Source organism: Apaloderma vittatum, unplaced genomic scaffold (assembly GCF_000703405.1).
Source record: "Apaloderma vittatum isolate BGI_N311 unplaced genomic scaffold, ASM70340v1 scaffold4412, whole genome shotgun sequence".
NCBI classification, from domain to species: domain Eukaryota; kingdom Metazoa; phylum Chordata; class Aves; order Trogoniformes; family Trogonidae; genus Apaloderma; species Apaloderma vittatum.
The window spans coordinates 71,587-88,343 of record NW_009701752.1 but is presented as its reverse complement, the minus strand read 5'-3'; the positions used below and the strand labels follow the sequence as shown (position 1 = coordinate 88,343).

Sequence of the window (16,757 nt, the reverse complement as noted above, 5' to 3'; positions counted from 1 at the left end):
ATGTCGATACTCTGAAGGCAAATGGGCAAGACTCACCTTACTCCTATTACTTCAAGAGAACGCATCCTGTCATTTCTTAGTCCTATTTATACTGCTTGACTCCAATCCCATTCGGTTTGCCCCAAAATCCAACCCTCTGGACTCCAGATCTACAGATGTTGCCTTCCACACTTCTGTCCTTGTTCTTTCTCCTCCCAATGGTTTCCTGCATTTGTCTTCCAAACTCAATCTCTTTCCCACTGATTTGTTGCTGCCCATGGACAACAGTCCCACTTTTCCTCCCTTAACTCTGTCTGCTCTTCGCTGGAGAACTCACGTGGGAACAGAACCTTAAGAGGAAGGCCTTAGGCAAACCAGTTAGGCAGCTCGAGAATTATGTTACGGTCATTTTGCCAAGAATCGCTTGCAGTTATTTTTATTACTGCTGTTAATGCTTAGATGCTTTCCTATTGCTTTTAGAAGATTGACGTGACTGTTGCTGAATCACTGTAACAGACTGTGATTCTCAGTTCAGAAGCTGGGACGGTACAGAGATCCGTTGAATACTGTGGCCAAATGCAATCACATTACTAAACCAAAAACAGTAGATGAGGAGCAGTGGAAGACTCAGAACGTGTTGTAAAAGTGAACTCTGAAATATAGGGCCAATTTCTGCAGACCTTGTTTGGGTAAGAAATCCCATTGCAGTCAGACCCACTGAAGCCTGCTTATGGAATAAAATAAAAGCCACAGGCCTAATGGCACAGTTTGAGAACATTTATCCAATTATTATTTTTAAGTGGGGCTCCCATGGATAAAGGGATATAAGTAAAAACAGATGTTGAAACACTGCTACAGGCAACCTCCAAGAAAACCCAACCTCTAGACTAATCCCTGCAGTTCCATTTTCCCAAGGCTCGAAATGCAAGTCTTGCGGACAAAGTTCTGCCTGTGATCTTATTTCATAATTTCCAGTATGTGCTTGATTAATAAGGAAAAATTTTCTCTCAGTTCTGGTTGTGGAATCGTAATTATTGCTGTAATTCCTAATTGTTGCTCTGTTTTTTCATCTTTCTTTTGCCTGATGCTTTGAATGTATAGCTTTCTTAGCTCTCTTTTTTTTATTTTTGCTGAGCACTTTTTTATGCTGCCTTTGATGCTAACACTCAGACCATTAAAATCCCTGGGGGGTAAACTTCCCTCTTCTCTTAAACTATTCGCTTTCCTTCCATAGTGTCACCTTAAAATTGACGTTCTCAAGTGACTCTCAGTAGGTTTCTTCTCTATCATTCATTTCTTAAGCCTCTTCTCTGCCTTTTTTGTGCGCTTCTGGATTTTTATACAGATTCTAAGCCTTTTTAGTGTCAAATAATGTGTATTTGTGTCTATGTATATACTGACATTTGTAAAAGTAATGTGATAGTATTTTTTAAATTTGGGCAATGTGTGTTTTTTAGGTGAAGATTGGCCTCTTCAACATGACTTTTAACTATCATGCTAACATGTCCGTTAGTTAACTTGTTCATCAGCTATGCACCATTAATTTATTTTGCTAATTGTATTATTTTTTTCGTTTCTGCCCATAAAAGTTGGGCAGGGAGTTGCCGCCTTTCTATAGTGTATTGTCCGTAGAGAGGAATTACTGCAAAGATGTGCTGCAAATGAACTACAGTTTATTTTCTGGACTTCTGGCTTTGGTCTAATTATACAAGACCATAGATAAATTGTTCCTAATAAGGAGCTTGATAGACTTAAGGTATGTATAAGGCTACTGAATCCTGTGGACTCCAGGACGTGGCGATTTGTCTTGCCCAGCCCCTGGAGGCCCCAGCCCAGTGTGTGTGGACCTGGAGGTCTCTCCACCCCAGACTTACGGATGGGGCAGCTGCTTTCCCTTTCGCAAGGTCAGCCAGTAGGGAGTCCCAGTGTCCATCCCAAAACCACAGACACTGGCAAGGACAGAGGACACAGGACACCAGTGCCTACTTGGATGGCCCCAGAAGGCACTGCCTTCCACAACACCCACATATCACACTACCAGCACACACATCAAACACAGACAGCCACGTCCCCTTCTTCCTATCTAACTGCAGTTGCTGACCTGAATTTACTCCCCCTAGTCTCCCCAGTAACTGGCACCCTGAACCTGTGCTCCTTAGGTCCATGGCCGTGCCAGCTACCAACACTGAGACTGTCACTGGCTTTGTTTGCTGGCACCGCTGATGTGATGGCCCTGCCATCTGGGGTCTTCTGACTCTCTTGCTTGCCCCAAATTCACTCCAATCTCCCCAGCTGCTGGCATCTAGTCCTTACAGCACTCACACATGGGATAGAGAGTGTGGTTACATGGAAAGATCATCAAGGAAGAATTTAATAAGAAAATAGACTGTGGTGATCAGGTGCAGGGCTCAGTCAGACACACATACCGATCGATCTGCTGCTTATATGAGACCAGCCCCTTCTATACCCACTTCTCCTTCTTGATCCCGCTCGCCTTAGACATTCCTGACGTGCCACATTCTCTTACAAATATGGGCAGGGGTAGCCAAATTCTGCCAAACTGAAATATTACTGATTCTTCAGTTTGAAATTAGCATTTTGTCTCGGTTTAAGTTGAAATGTGATCTGAAAATAAAAGTCTCAGGAGAAGATCTCTTTCCTGGGCATTTTAGGTAAAGTGGTGATGTCTATGAAATATGTTTTACTATTGGTTTTTATATTAGACTTAGTACATTTATCTGTCCATTGGAGAAGCAAATGACCTGGCACTGGATGACACACTGAAATCGTATGCATCTCGCTGTGTATACCACCTAGTTTTCTGTGTGAATGGCAAAGCCATTAGTGCTTGTAACGTTTCTTTTGAAAGGCCAAAGCTGTGCTAAGGGCTTGGCAGCTGAGAAGAGGTTGTGCTGAGAATGTGGTAACAATGTGGGGCCACTGAGTCTCCAGAAAAAAGAACAGGGAAAGCAGGGGGAATGACTGTTCAGATCTTGCTGTATGGGTAGTCTGGCTGGGATGGTCCAACTTCTGCGTGGGACAAGTACAAGTGTTGGAAGACCTCAGAGGCTGACCCTGATTTGATAGTAAGAGTTTCTGACTCTGTATGGCGACAAGCAGAAGGCAGCACATCACTCTGGGTGTGATGTGAACGGGAAAAAAGCATCTAGGCTTTCGTGGTGTTGTTTACTTTTACTTACCAGACTGGTCAGATAGAAGTATTTTTTGGGTGAGGTTTGCTGCAGGCAGTAGGTCAGACTTGGCTTTGCCTTTGACCTGTAATTCTGCTGCCTGATGCTCCTGTTGACGTGATTGCATCAGAGACTTGATCGTGCCTTTCTTTCGTGTTCGTGCTGAGGGTTATAAAAACTTGGTGTGGGTGAGATCTTTGAGAATTCATACAGTTTAAGTATAAAATAAGAGACAGCAGGCAGGGAACCACAATTAAACACTGCTGCTGGATGCCAGTGCTGTGCCAGGCACACCAGCATCTGGGAGAAGATCTACCAGGTGAATGCTGGGCACTTAACATTGTGTCTGGCAAACTAGAAAGACAAATACTGTGAAGAACCTTCCTGCCGTGGAGATAGTAAAGCTGCAAGATCCACAGGTAATGCAGAGTGTTTATAGAGAGGCACATTATTCATAAGTTGTTTTGTTTCTTTTGGTCATTGCAGGTGTTCCAGGACCTTGGCACTTCTGTGTTGTCAGGTGCATTTAAAGGATACAACATCTGCCTCTTTGCATATGGACAGACGGGTTCAGGAAAAACTTACACAATGATGGGAACACCCGTGAGTTACACCATTCATTTTGCACTTAGGGATGAGGGTGAGACGTCTGGCTGAAACATCACTTTATTTCTAAACTATGGTTATGGTGCTGAGCAGAATGCTTATACATGTTTTACTTGCATTTAGGTAAATAATGTAGCAACAGCTAAAAATGCTAGAAAATATGGTGTAGTTTAAACATTTATTTTAGGTAACCTTTATCTTACAGTGTACGGTTCTAGCTGTGTCAGAGGACAAAAAAAAGAATCTATGCCCCTGACTAATTCTTTTTTTTTTAAGAAAAGTCTGGCTGAAGATAATTCAAAGTATTCATTCTCATGGAGTTTTTTGGCAGTCTGAGCTATGTTCAAATTAAATTACTTTCACAAATAAAACTGGATACAATTCATAGGCACGCTTTTATAACAGGCTTCATTGTCTACTTGAGACATTTATCTGTTGCAGAAGTTATCCTTTGGCCTGTGGAAGCTAATACTTGCTTCACTTCCAGTTTTAAGCGTATTTGAATAGTGACTGCAAAAGCTGTTACGTTTTAAGATTCTTGTCTACCAGGAACCACTTAAAGTGCATTTTAATCTTGGTACTTGGACAGATGGAATCAGTGGAGGATTTCCAGCGTGCTGCTGCAGCATCATTCATTTTATGCAAAGTCAAGCTTAACTCTATGAAAGCCTGAAGGATTGTTAAAATTGGGGCTAATAAGTGACAAACTAGGCTATTTATATTACATAATTTGGAAAATATCTTAGCAATTCGGAATGGTCGCATCTTGAAATCATTTTTTGCAAGGAAATTTCCACCTGTAGTGTTTCTTAGAGATTTCTGGCTTAGAAAATTATTCCTTTCTCCCAGGTAATCCTGCTTTGACCTGCTCTTTAATAGTATGTTCAATGTGAAACCATGTTCAAAATTAGGAGGAAATGCATATTTAGTGTAAACTGAACTTTTGTGCACTGTGCTGCACTTGAGGAACCTTAACCGTCTCCCCTCAACACCATTTCAAGTGTGTCTTCTGAAAGCCTTTCACTTCAGTAGATTCTACTTTAAGCGTTAGAACCCTTCTCAGGGTATATTGGAACTACAATACTGAACTGTGAGCAAGTGTGTCTTGAGAACAGTTCATCACACAAAACCACGCTGTTACTGCAGTGCTGTGTAGATTGTTTGGTCAAAGTTTAAATCAGCTGGTTTGGGTGCTGTTAGCAGCCTGTATCCTCTTCTGTCTGAGACTCCACACTTATAAATCAATAACAAAAAGCTGTTCTGAACCTGTTCTGTTCCCATAGCACAAAGCAATGAAAGGAGAATGAGAAAAAAAGCACATACTCATGACTAACCAAGCTAGTTTCGGTGTTGGCCTGGCTTTGTCTAGACTGCAACACAGCTGACATAGGGATGTCCAGTACCTTCACATCAGATAGCTCTTGAATTTAACCCAGACCTCTAAACTTCCATCAGTGCTTTATAAGTTGCTCTAAATTGACTTTTGCTATCATAGCATTTGCACTGAAGCTAAGACAGCACACAAATCACCACAGTGTTTCGTGTGCAGGATGTCTCAGCTGGAGCAGTAGGGCATTGCTGTGCTGTTCTGAACTACCCTCAAGGGCGGTTGACGTTATAATCCACTGTACAGTCATTCCTTTAATGCTGCACTATAATTCTGTCCTTTTCTTATAACTTGGCTTTTACTAACCAAAACATTTTGCGGGAGCAATGGCAAGTGTATTGTTTAACTATTTTCTGTTTATTGTTTGAAGGCATCCGTTGGGTTGACTCCACGTATATGTGAGGTAGTTATTTTTTTATTTCACTTGCATTTGTTTAAGCAATTAGATTTTCTTGATGAGTTTAAAACACAAACTTCTGGTTTGTGCAGGGCCTCTTTTCAAGGAAGGATGATTACTCAGACCAGACAGCATCTTGCAGAGTAAAGGTCAGGTAAGTGTGTTACTGTTTTGGGGAGTGCTGTGAATGATTTCAACAACGTATGCCTGTAATCAAACAAAGTAAAGACTGGTTTATTTTCTTTCTGTTTTTTCAGATGATAATCATTTTGAAACAAGGGGGAGAACACAGAGGAAGGACGAAAAAAATGTTGGTTTTAGTTTTCCAGCTCAGTGTAGTTCTTTGGATGCTGTCTATTCACTTTTGTATAGACAGCTGTAATGGGAGTGCATTAAAAAATTAATTTCTGTTTATTTAACTCTTAAATCTGAGCCATAATCCTACAATCCATTCTTACTCATAATTCCCATTGATCTAATGAAGCATTATGGTTGGAGGCCTCGGGATTTGAACTCATTAGTGGTAAAAAGCGTATTTTATGTATTTTTAAGCAAAGTATTGAATGCCTCCTGCTTCTTGGAAATTTGCTATTATGAGTTCTTTCTGTGTTCACTGAATGGGAAGGGGCAGTAACAGAGATAATGAAAATTAATTCATTAACTTTATCATGAAAGATCTATGTAAGATTCAGGTAGTTGTGTTGTTTAAATGTATGCACTTTTTTCTTTTATTTTTTTAATAGTGTGCTTTTAACATTCATAATTTTTGTGGTTTTCAGTTTTCTTGAAATCTATAATGAGCGTGTCCGAGATTTGTTAAAACAATCAGACCGAAAGAAACCTTACACGCTTCGAGTCCGAGAACACCCTGAAACTGGACCGTATGTACAAGGTGAGAGCTGGCTTTGCAACTAGCATCCGAATTTCAAATAGATGTGTGTCAGGCCTGTATGCATTTTTGCATGTTCCTGTTTGTCCTAATTGCTTCTACTCTTCAAGAGTTACTTTCCCCAAATATTTTGTTTGTTAATATAAACATGTGTAATACACCGAAAGCTTTGCCTCTGGTATAACACTGGCTGGATAACCTAGTCCCTTTCCAAGCATAGGTTGTGTGTGAACCGTAGTGCTTTGCTTTCTTTTTAAAGAAATAGTAACTTAATCAAGAAACCCACCACTGCCAGCTCTAAATGGGTTCTCCTGACCAGTCTAAGGTCCCTCCATACCTGTTTCAGTCCTTGGCAGCAGTGTGTGTATAAAATAGTAAAACTACAAAAGTACATAAACTGTATAATTTGATTTTGCAAGTCAGGCTGCAGGAAGAAATTAAAACTTGTATTATGCAAGTGAGGATCCAATAGGCTTAATTTTATCTTTATTAAACTGAAGAAGCACAGGATGGTTGAAAACATCACATACTTTTTAATTCAGACATGGAACAGCAACCCCTCAGATGGTTTTGTGTTTTCTAGAGAATCATAGCGTTCAAAACTGTTTTAACACAGAACAGATGAAAAAAAGCTTCACTTGTATTTTTCTTTCCCATTTCACTTGTCTTTCTTAGTTTATTTTTTTTATCTTCTCTCTCATTGTTTTTGTGCTTCCTATTTATTTTCACTTTTGACTGATACCTTCACATCAGGGTTTTACATAGCTTTAAATTGGGGTTTGGTCGTTGGTACTCTGTGAATTGATCAGCTCCCGAGGTGAGGTTTTCCTGGTACGTTGCTGCTTATCTGACCAGCAGCTGACAAAAAGCACACCTTTCAAAATCAGCACACCAGTGCAAAATCATACAGAGTAGCTTTACGGTGGAGATCAGACGGAAGAGCCTTTTCCGAACTGATGCAAGTTTTAAAAATTAGTGAATTTGTTTAGAAAGTAAATGTACATGTTTCTGTTTCAGTGTGCCTTGTACCTAGTGGGCAGGATTCCAAAGTTGCCTCTGGTACCAGCGACTCTGCTTAGCTTGGGCCACCAAGTGGGCAGTCGCACCTGAGGAGTATACATTTAGTGTACAGAATGCACGTCCCGCTGAATTTTATTGGTCCTGTCACATCAAATCAAATATCGATTTGTTCTGGCTTTTAAATAGAGTTTGTCTGTTTCGTGAATTCTGTTGTTTTCCCTGCTTCGCTTTTCTCCCTCTTTTTAATGTGGCATTCCATGTTATCCTCACTTCAGAGATTAAGGCAAGATGTGACAACAGATAGGGTGACTTGATCGTGTGATTGAAAGGAGCCTGGGATCCCCAGCTCTTGTTCCCTGGGCACCTGCAGTATCAGTCATAGTATGTCTAACAGGCGATGGTTGTTACCCATTCCTCCTCTCAGATTTTGAAATAAGCTCTTGGGAAGTGTTTAACTTGCGTGGTCCTATACACAAGGGACTATCTGGCATTCTGGTTATTTTAGCTGTGCTTTCCCAGCACATCAGCATCCTGTTTAAGAAGAGTTGCAAAATAGATGAATTGATGGTCTCATTAGTATGGCAAACTTTGCATTCGTTGAAAAGCAGATTCATAAACATTTGCCCTTTTATTGAGGTCTTTCCAAGATTCTCTTTCTACCTGCTTGTTATCAGAGAATTTTGTTGTTGGTGGAGTACAGACACTAATTATTTTCTTTTAGCAGCTGCTCATTCACCACACAAGAAAAGGTCTTTAAACTGCTTCCTTCCTTGGCAGTTTCCATCCCTTCTCTCAGCCCTTATATCTCCAGTGATTCCTTGGCTGCATGTAATGGAGTTTCCTTGTTTTAACAGAAAATGAAGTTATAGCTTCTGCCAATGGTCTGGCCCGCCTTTTGTCACTATTTTGTCTTCCTCTGGAACCTTCCAGGCCAAATCTGTCACTTCAAGTTCTGTGCTGTTGGGGTTAGTTTGATTTTACATCCTTTGAATAAGGATTTTATGCTTTGACACAACTGAAAATTTAAGTGAAACAATTTTGTGCTAGAGTTCTGAAATAGCCCCTAAAAGTTCCCAGTTGATTAGATTTTGTGAAATAAGAAGAAAGAATAATGAAAAAAGATTAACCTAAATAGTGTTTGCCAGATTTGGCCACGTTTGTAAATCCAGTATGAATACTTTATTTTAGAAGGTTCTCTCCCTCTGTATCTTATGGCAGCCTCCAAAAATCATGTTAATGCCTGTAAGAAAAGTTTAAGTTTTAATGAGAAATGTGACTTACATTTTTAGAAAAAACAATTACATGCATGACAAATTAAGTAATTCTCTGCTGAAGGCATCATGGGATGTATTTAGATGCTGTCATGAGAGCATGTGAGCAGAAGTGATTTCAGGCTGATGAGTCAGTGGCTTAGGGCAACAGTCAGATGACATAGTTCTCTTTTTTTTCCAGATGTGTGTATTTATCTTAATAAATAAATATGCTTATTTAGGCAGTTAAGAACTGTAGCAGTTGGTTTTACTTGAGGCAACCCTGGTGTCTTTTGGGGAAAGAGACTTATAAAGAGGGTGTGATTACCTAGCTCCTTTTGGAACTGCACTCATTAGCTCACATCAAAAATAAGGAGCGGTGAGAAAGTCCAGAGCTCTTTAGAATGCAGGGGAGGAGTGCCGTCAGCTGGATTGAAATAATATCAAATGCAAGGAAATTAAGTGATTCACAACACTGGAACAAAACACCCGTCTCAACTGCAATAATATATTGCTGCAACCAACCATTGCTGATCTCTGTAATGAGGGTCTTCTACGTGCTGGCGTAGTCTTTGACAATATTGTTTCCCATAGCTTGGCAGCCAAGATTGGAATTATCAGCAGGTTTACTAGAAGGGAAGCTTGTTTTATATTCCCTCTCCAGGCAGTTTGCTCTATGGGAGAAATAAAAATGGTGAAAATCAGCAAGGCTCAGAAATTTCCAGTTATTTCCTGTACATCCAATATGTTCAGGACTGGCATCTGTATTTGCATCATACCCCTGGCTGACTTTGGTCAGGAGCTCCCGATGTGCCATTAATTTGTCAGTTGTGTGGTTGGTGTCAATTATACCCAGAGTACAGGTAGCACTGCATGAAGAACAGACAGAGAGGAAAAATCAGAAAACTTAACCTGCTTAAGGATGCTTGGATACTCTGGGGGCTGTCCATTTGTGAGTCCAGTCAGGAAGTCCCAGCTCTGAACAAAAAGTATTTTGAATAGTTTCCAGCCCATCATTTTTCCACGTAAAGGCTGTGGGATTGTAGCCTTTAAATGCTGAAAGTGTTTGAGTGCTTTGGATTGGAATCGTTTCAAGTTTCTCCCTCACAGATGGTTGCACTGTTAAGGAATCAGCCTCTCTTAAATCAGGAAATGATGCAATCTATTTTGTTACTCTGAGACAGATTTCTGGGGGAGATCCTTTCTTACTCCAAGGCAGATTTCTAGACGAGCAAGTGTTTTTGCATCTTTCTATAGGACTCGAAAATGACCATTTTCTTCCTGGCAGCCGACAGAACACTTTGTCATTTCTTTTCAAACAACATTTGCAATATTTCATTTACCAAATAGAAAAACTAAATCTTTTTAACTTTGTGCTAGATTCACTATTCCAGTGCTTATGGAAATATAAGTAGCTAAGAATTTCTCCTATGCCTCCATTTTGTAACTGGATTTTTATTCTTTTAACTAAGACCTTAGAAAAGGGTCTGGGAAAACAATATGTGATAGTTTCCGTATTCAGAACTTTGAAGATCCCAGTGCTGTTGCAGAAATAATGGGCCTCTTTCTCAAATGGAAAATGTGATGACTTCTGGAATTAATGTATTGTAAAGGGACACTAGAGAGCGGAATAAATGTTTTTGTTTGAAAATCATCCTGTACTTTGAGTGTGTGTGCATGCATGCACACTACAGTTGGGGCTTTTTTTAAAAAAAGTGTGGGTGATCCAAAGATCTTCTTTTCTTAATGTGTATCACTTGTTAAAGGACTAAAATAAATTCCTATCTTTGCCTTAGATTTTGCTTTCATTTAAAGTTATGCAAGCTGTTATTATATAAAGATAGGCTCCCTCTAACAATGTCAGAAGTACTTATTTCAGTCTTGTTGAATTTTATATTCATCTTGACTTACATTCCAGCAGTAGATAAATTATTTGATCCAAGTAATTGCTCTGCCTTCATCCACACTTTTGTGGCCTGCAATAAAGCAAACCGAACATAAACCAGTGCAGGGGGGGAGGAAGTAGCCCTGGATTCTAGCTGTGAGATAAAACATTCTGCAAAGGAGTGTTTTACCAGGTGCTGTATGACAAAGGCTTGCTTCCCCACTCAGGTGTTTTTTCAGGAGCCACTGCAGTGCAAATGATAACTCATCATCGCCATAAAATGCAAAGTAGGCATATTAAACTGGATTTATGTGAAATATGAGCCTGTTGAGGTTAATTTAGTGTGTCTGCTGGAATTTGCATTTTGCAAGGGTCGGATAGTGCCGCTACAGCGCAACGCCATGCTGCCCTTCTCCGGGGCCCTGCCCATCACAAGTACTCCTCCGACACAGCAGGCTCTGCAATGCAGCATTTCTTTCATTTGTTCACAGTGGGTTTTCTACCCCTTCAAAAATAAAATCAAATTTAAAAAATAAAAACCCCCCCCCCCCCCCCCCCCCCCCCGAAAGCAGATGATATGAAAAGGTCAAACATTTCTCCCCCTTTAGGGAATAAAGGATTTAAAGACTAAGTGTTGCAGGCTGAAGCCTAGTTAAGTAAGTGGTAAATATGCACAGAGGGTGGTTCCTCATTCTGTTAGTTCCATGAGCAGAGCCCTTATCCAGGTGCAATAGCGAAAACCTTCTTTACAGGATCTGTACCCAGTTAGTTAGCTGAAAGTTTCTTATGAGGTTTCAGTTCTTCCAGTTTTTTAAATACCATTGTTCTGCAGACGTATTGGCAAAAGGCCTGTGCTCTGAAGGTACAAAGTGTTTTTTATACTGATGTCACTGCATCTGAAGGATGGTCTGTGATTTTTCATTTTATATTTTAAATATAAAATTGATTTTTAAAATATAGTTACTCTAGTTGAGAGACTACTTGTAGAACAGCCTGGCATCCCAGCAGAACAACCTTATGCTCCTGATGTTGGGTGAATTGTTACATAAACTGACTGAAACTTCCTGAGAAGATATGCATTTAACTCTTTTTAATCTTTGACAGGATTGACTCAACACTTAGTTTCTGACTACAAGCAAGTGGTAGAACTTCTAGAAGAAGGAATAGCTAAAAGGTATTTATAAAACAAACGAGCGCCGTCTTTAATTAACACCTCTTTCACTATGTGTTGATTTCACTGATGTCTGTTTTACTGACAGTGTTGCTAATGCTTTGCCATGATTTGCTGATCCTGCACATCACATATCATGTATCCTTATATTATCCACAGTAAGAGCTACAAGCACTCATGCGTTTGTTTCTTCAAAACTGATCCCGTGCTGACTTACCCACAAAATTCAGCCATCTGTCTGGGATAAAAAATGCATGCCAGGAAAGTGTTTTCCTGTAAACAGACTTCCGTTTTTCTCCTCCACTTGTTCATAGCATTTTAGACTGCATAATGTTCAACTCACCTGTTAGTGTAACTTAGAGATTTAAAACTGCTGAAAAGATAGTGTATTTCTATTTAATTTCTAAAATTATCTGGTTTATAATTACTTGGTTTAATTTTTATGAGTACTTTTTTAAGTGCCTTGTCCAAATCATGCGCATTTGCTATGAGAGAACTGTGAGAATGGGCACAACAGCGAAGCCAATGATTTTGGCTCTCATTAGTCAAGATACTTTTTTACTGTTTCAACAGGGAGCCTTGTGTGTCAATGCAAATACCATCACAGTCGTGGAAAAGAATTGTATTTGAAAGGATCTTCCAAACACAAATCACAGTCCCAAAATTTCTATGAAGTCTTATCACAAGAGATCAAGATTTTACAACATCAGTGATGATGGGCAATAAAACTAAGCTGCATTATCACAAAACCACAGAATATACAGTTTTGTTGTTTCTGCTTGTAGTGATCAGCAGATGCAACTCTATCAGAATAGACTTTTTCAGAACAGCACAAAATCCCAGTCTGTCTAGTAGCGTAGTCCCTACAGTTTTCTCATCACTATTATTTTTTTCTCAACACTTTGCAAGACTCAGTCTCAAATGCTTAAGAATAAAATTTTTAAAATACAGGGGATGGAAATTTCCAAGTTTCTAAAAGCATAGCCCTAGTGCTGTATAAAGCAAAACAGGCACTTAATCTCGATAATATTATTAGAACAGTTAAAATTCTTAAAATATATACCACATGTCGTGATGGAATAGAGTATACAAAAACCTAATACGTTCTTGTATAAAAATGCTCACGTGGGTGGCGAGTAGTCAAGATGTGAGCGTGCCCTCTGTTACCCTGTGTGTTGTTGGAGGCGAGAAATGAGTACAAGCAATTCCTCATTGTAGAAGTTTAGGGCTGGGCCAGCCACTAAACTCTGGCAGACACTCTCTGTGATCCCCCCCAACGCCCTTCCAGGGGAGGATAGCAAGGGAATCAGGGAGAGAGACTCTGAGGTTGGAAGAAAAAACAGTTTGAACCAGTTTAATGAAATAGGAAATAATACTAACATTAAAAATGAAGATGCTGAACAGTATAGAGATATATGCAACTATGCAAATATATTCAAGGATACAAGAGAATATGTTAGTACAGGACCTGCACCTTTCAGATGACAACCAGGTGCCAGGTGAAAAAGTGCCTGAGCCCAGAAGACAGCCCACAGAACCAGAAAAGGAGCTGTGCCACTCCCATCCGGGGAGGGTGACCTGTCCTGATGAACGGAGCTCCTCAAAAGGGGCGGCGGGAGCAGCAGCAGCCCAGGGAGAGAGGAGGAACAGCCCCTGGCAGCCCTTCAGCCCAGCGGCACTAAAGCCCCCGGGGCTCTTCTTAGGGGCCTTTTATACTGAGCACATTGGTCCAGTTGGGTCACCTGACCCATCCTCCCCTCCCCATAGGCAGAGCTGCCACCCTCCCGCCTTGCGATTGCCCCTGGGCCAGGAGCCCCGGAGAACTTTTATCCTTTTTTTTAAACCCCCCTTCAAATCCTGGGGTACTTTCTATTTTTCTTTTTGCTTTATAAACTTCACTGCTGTTCCATTATATTTTGTGCCCACCGTAGAGCTGTCTTCTGCCCTTCATCTATTTGTCTTCCTCCTCCAACATCTGGAGACGCATTCTCCTGCCTCCTCAGCTTAGGCTCACTTACAGCTATGATGCACTAGACTGCCTGCAACTTTTGGCAGTGCCTACTCCCGTGGCTGTGGAGGTGTAGGAAGCAGAGAGCAATAGGGAAGGGAGTCCTGGCTTTGGCCTTCTGTGGCAAAGACAGCAGAATTTCCAAAAGTTTGTATTGTATAGTGGGAGAGTGGCACTGCTCCTCCTCCTCCTGTGCCTGGTGCTGCTTGCTGGGGTGTGGTGGGTTGGAGGGTTAGTGCCAGATGACCAGTCTGTCCAAGTGGTAAAGCCAAGCAAGTGCTACAAGAGTTAATTACAATACTCATTTGATACTCCTATGAGTAGACTGGCAAATCTCATTGGACTCCTCTTAACAGCATAAAACCACTGTATTAGCCCTGTGACGGAAGGGAGCCCCAGAAGTGGTATATCAAGTGTTTCGACCCTTTGAAGTACCAAGAAGTAGAAATGGGGACAATACGGAGAAAAAATACTGGGCCAGTACATTCAGTGGTGCTGGGGGTGAGCTGCACAATGCTGTTGCTGGCTCTACTTCTCTGCTGTGTTCTACTCTTTTGCAACATCTTACACTGCTGTAAGGCTGCTTTAACATATTCCTTCAGAGTACAGCTTGTGGACAAAAGCACCTCTAACTCACCTTCAGGTTTCTACTGTTCCAAGTCCTATGCCAAGTGCTATGTGATCAGATCCAAGAATAAGGCCAACCGTATTCTCCAAGCTTCACGTTCCTTCATTTTCCTTTATCTGGTGCATTTGTTATTTTTGCTTTCCCCAAATACAGGGAAATAAGCCTTTGTAATTGAATGGTTTGTTCTTCTTTCTAGAATCACAGCAGCTACGCACATTCACAATGCCAGCAGCAGATCCCATGCAATCTTCACCATCCATTACACTCAGGTTAGCTAAAAATAATCCAACTTCCTTTTCTCTTTGCTCTCAAGAAGCATTGTTCAGTGTGTTGTGCATTGTTTACTTGTCACCGTTTTGTGCTGTTTGTTATAATCTTGGTAGGAGCTGTTACTTATTTCCTCAGGATCACACTGCAGATGTGTTAAACTTCCCACACTGCCTGATGCGTTGAGTGTTTACTGAAGTATTCTTGTTCTTTTATGCAAGCTTACAGCCAGAAGTGGTGCCAAAGGCTCACTGTAAAAAGAAATGTTTAAAGTTTTAACTGGCCCTTTGAAATGCAATGCCCCTTCGAGGATGCTGTGAAAATTACATGTGAATGTGTTTGAAGTTATGTTTTGTCACACTTGTTTAGGATCCTTAATTGAAGTATAGTGTTAGTTTAACACTTGCCAAAATTTTGTATCAGCTTTTCAGATGTGCTCATCTCTTTAGCATTTGGCATCAGTACTCTCCCAGAGACAATACGCCCTTTCTCCGGAGGAATTATATCCTTCCCTGGCAGGGAAGTCATTCAGTGATCCAATAGACCTTTTCTATCTCACACTTCTAACATCCTGTAATCACAGAACATTTTGGGGTATTTTTCAGTAGTTTCACAAAAGACCTTTGGAATACGTTAGTGGAAAACAGCTTTGCAAGATCTACAAGAGAGCCTTTCACAGTCCCCAGGCAGTAAAGTTTTTTTTTCAAGAGGAAATAAGCATAAGGGGGTAGTTTCTCTGTGGGGTGAGAAAGCTGTTGAGTTAAGGGTTTGAACACAGTGGGTCAAGGTCACAAAGAAAGGCAGTGAGACAGTAATATGTAAAACTCAGTTTCAAACAAAAGAGCACATCAGTTTTATTTTCCTTAATTAATTAGGAGAAATAATCTTCCTTATTTATATTTTTCTCTTCAGGCAATATTGGAGAACAATCTCCCCTCTGAAATTGCAAGCAAGATCAACTTGGTGGACCTTGCAGGCAGGTAATAATAAATACACTGAGGGGCAAAAAGGTAATTTTCTCTGAGGATGCTGCTGGTACTGCCTTAAAGGATGAAATGTAATATTTTAAAACTTCATTAAACTAGCAATAAGCTTGAATTTTATATACATTAACAGGGAATATTGAGTTAATACTATCTCTGTCATCTGTTCTTCTGTATTGGGTGTTGGGTTTCACTGGGGAAGGGATTTCCTAGTCCTCAGATCCAATACTGTGCTGTTGCATACATTTAAGGTAATTCCATTCAACTCTATATTCTTCATAAGTGACTTTTCTAGTAGCTATTGATGGAATTATCAAGTGTGAGCTTGAAAAGAGTGAATAAAAAAGGAATGTATTCCTCAAGACTACTTAGCATGGGTGGGAGAAAATAGTCATATCTCACTGCTTATGTTGCTCATGTTCTAAAAGTTCCTACATCTCTCCTCTTAGCTATGCATTTCAGTGAGGAACATGTGGTTGTGCTGGATGTGACAGAGAACAGAAAGATGCAAGTTGTGCTGAAGAGTTATAGAGCAGTTGGAGCGAAGGACATTTTTCTTTCTCAAGAGCATAAATTGCCAGGCACATTTGAGCAGAGAAATTAGAATTGAGGGGATATACAGGCTTTTGCCAATCTACCCTTGCAGACTTGTAAAACGTATCTTCTTGGCTTTTTTTAATTCAGAACCATTGTGATTGGATTTGGCCAGTTTAGGCTTGGATTTGTGTTTTGGATGGGTATTTAACAGTAATTTGCACCAACGTGTTCAAAACATGTTTTGTTTTATTGCGAAGCTTGCAACTTCTTTTTTCTTGTATGTCAAGAAAATGCATAATGTTTTCATATTAATTTTATGTTAATAATTAAGCATTTTTGTTTGATTTGCATTGTCTTTTCCATGCTTATGTGTTACAGCGAACGAGCTGACCCCAGTTACTGTAAAGATCGAATTACCGAAGGTGCCAATATTAACAAGTCATTAGTTACACTTGGAATTGTCATCTCCACTTTAGGTAAGCGTGGTAGTTCTTTGTATCGAAGGGTAGCATAGGACTTGCTCAGTGTATACTGTGTCTTAATGTTTGTCTGTATTTGC

General features: G+C 40.3%; 1 protein-coding gene across 1 annotated transcript in view; it reads left to right on the top strand.

The window, feature by feature from the left end:
- STARD9 (StAR-related lipid transfer (START) domain containing 9) overlaps positions 1-16,757 on the top strand; it is a 102,886-nt gene that overhangs the window by 41,343 nt on the left and 44,786 nt on the right. Inside the window, exons 5-12 of the mRNA XM_009879257.1 lie at positions 3,657-3,773; positions 5,534-5,566; positions 5,653-5,714; positions 6,340-6,452; positions 11,709-11,778; positions 14,608-14,680; positions 15,591-15,658; positions 16,577-16,674. Coding sequence (XP_009877559.1) covers positions 3,657-3,773; positions 5,534-5,566; positions 5,653-5,714; positions 6,340-6,452; positions 11,709-11,778; positions 14,608-14,680; positions 15,591-15,658; positions 16,577-16,674 — 634 coding nt within the window. The remainder of the gene's footprint in view (positions 1-3,656; positions 3,774-5,533; positions 5,567-5,652; positions 5,715-6,339; positions 6,453-11,708; positions 11,779-14,607; positions 14,681-15,590; positions 15,659-16,576; positions 16,675-16,757) is intronic.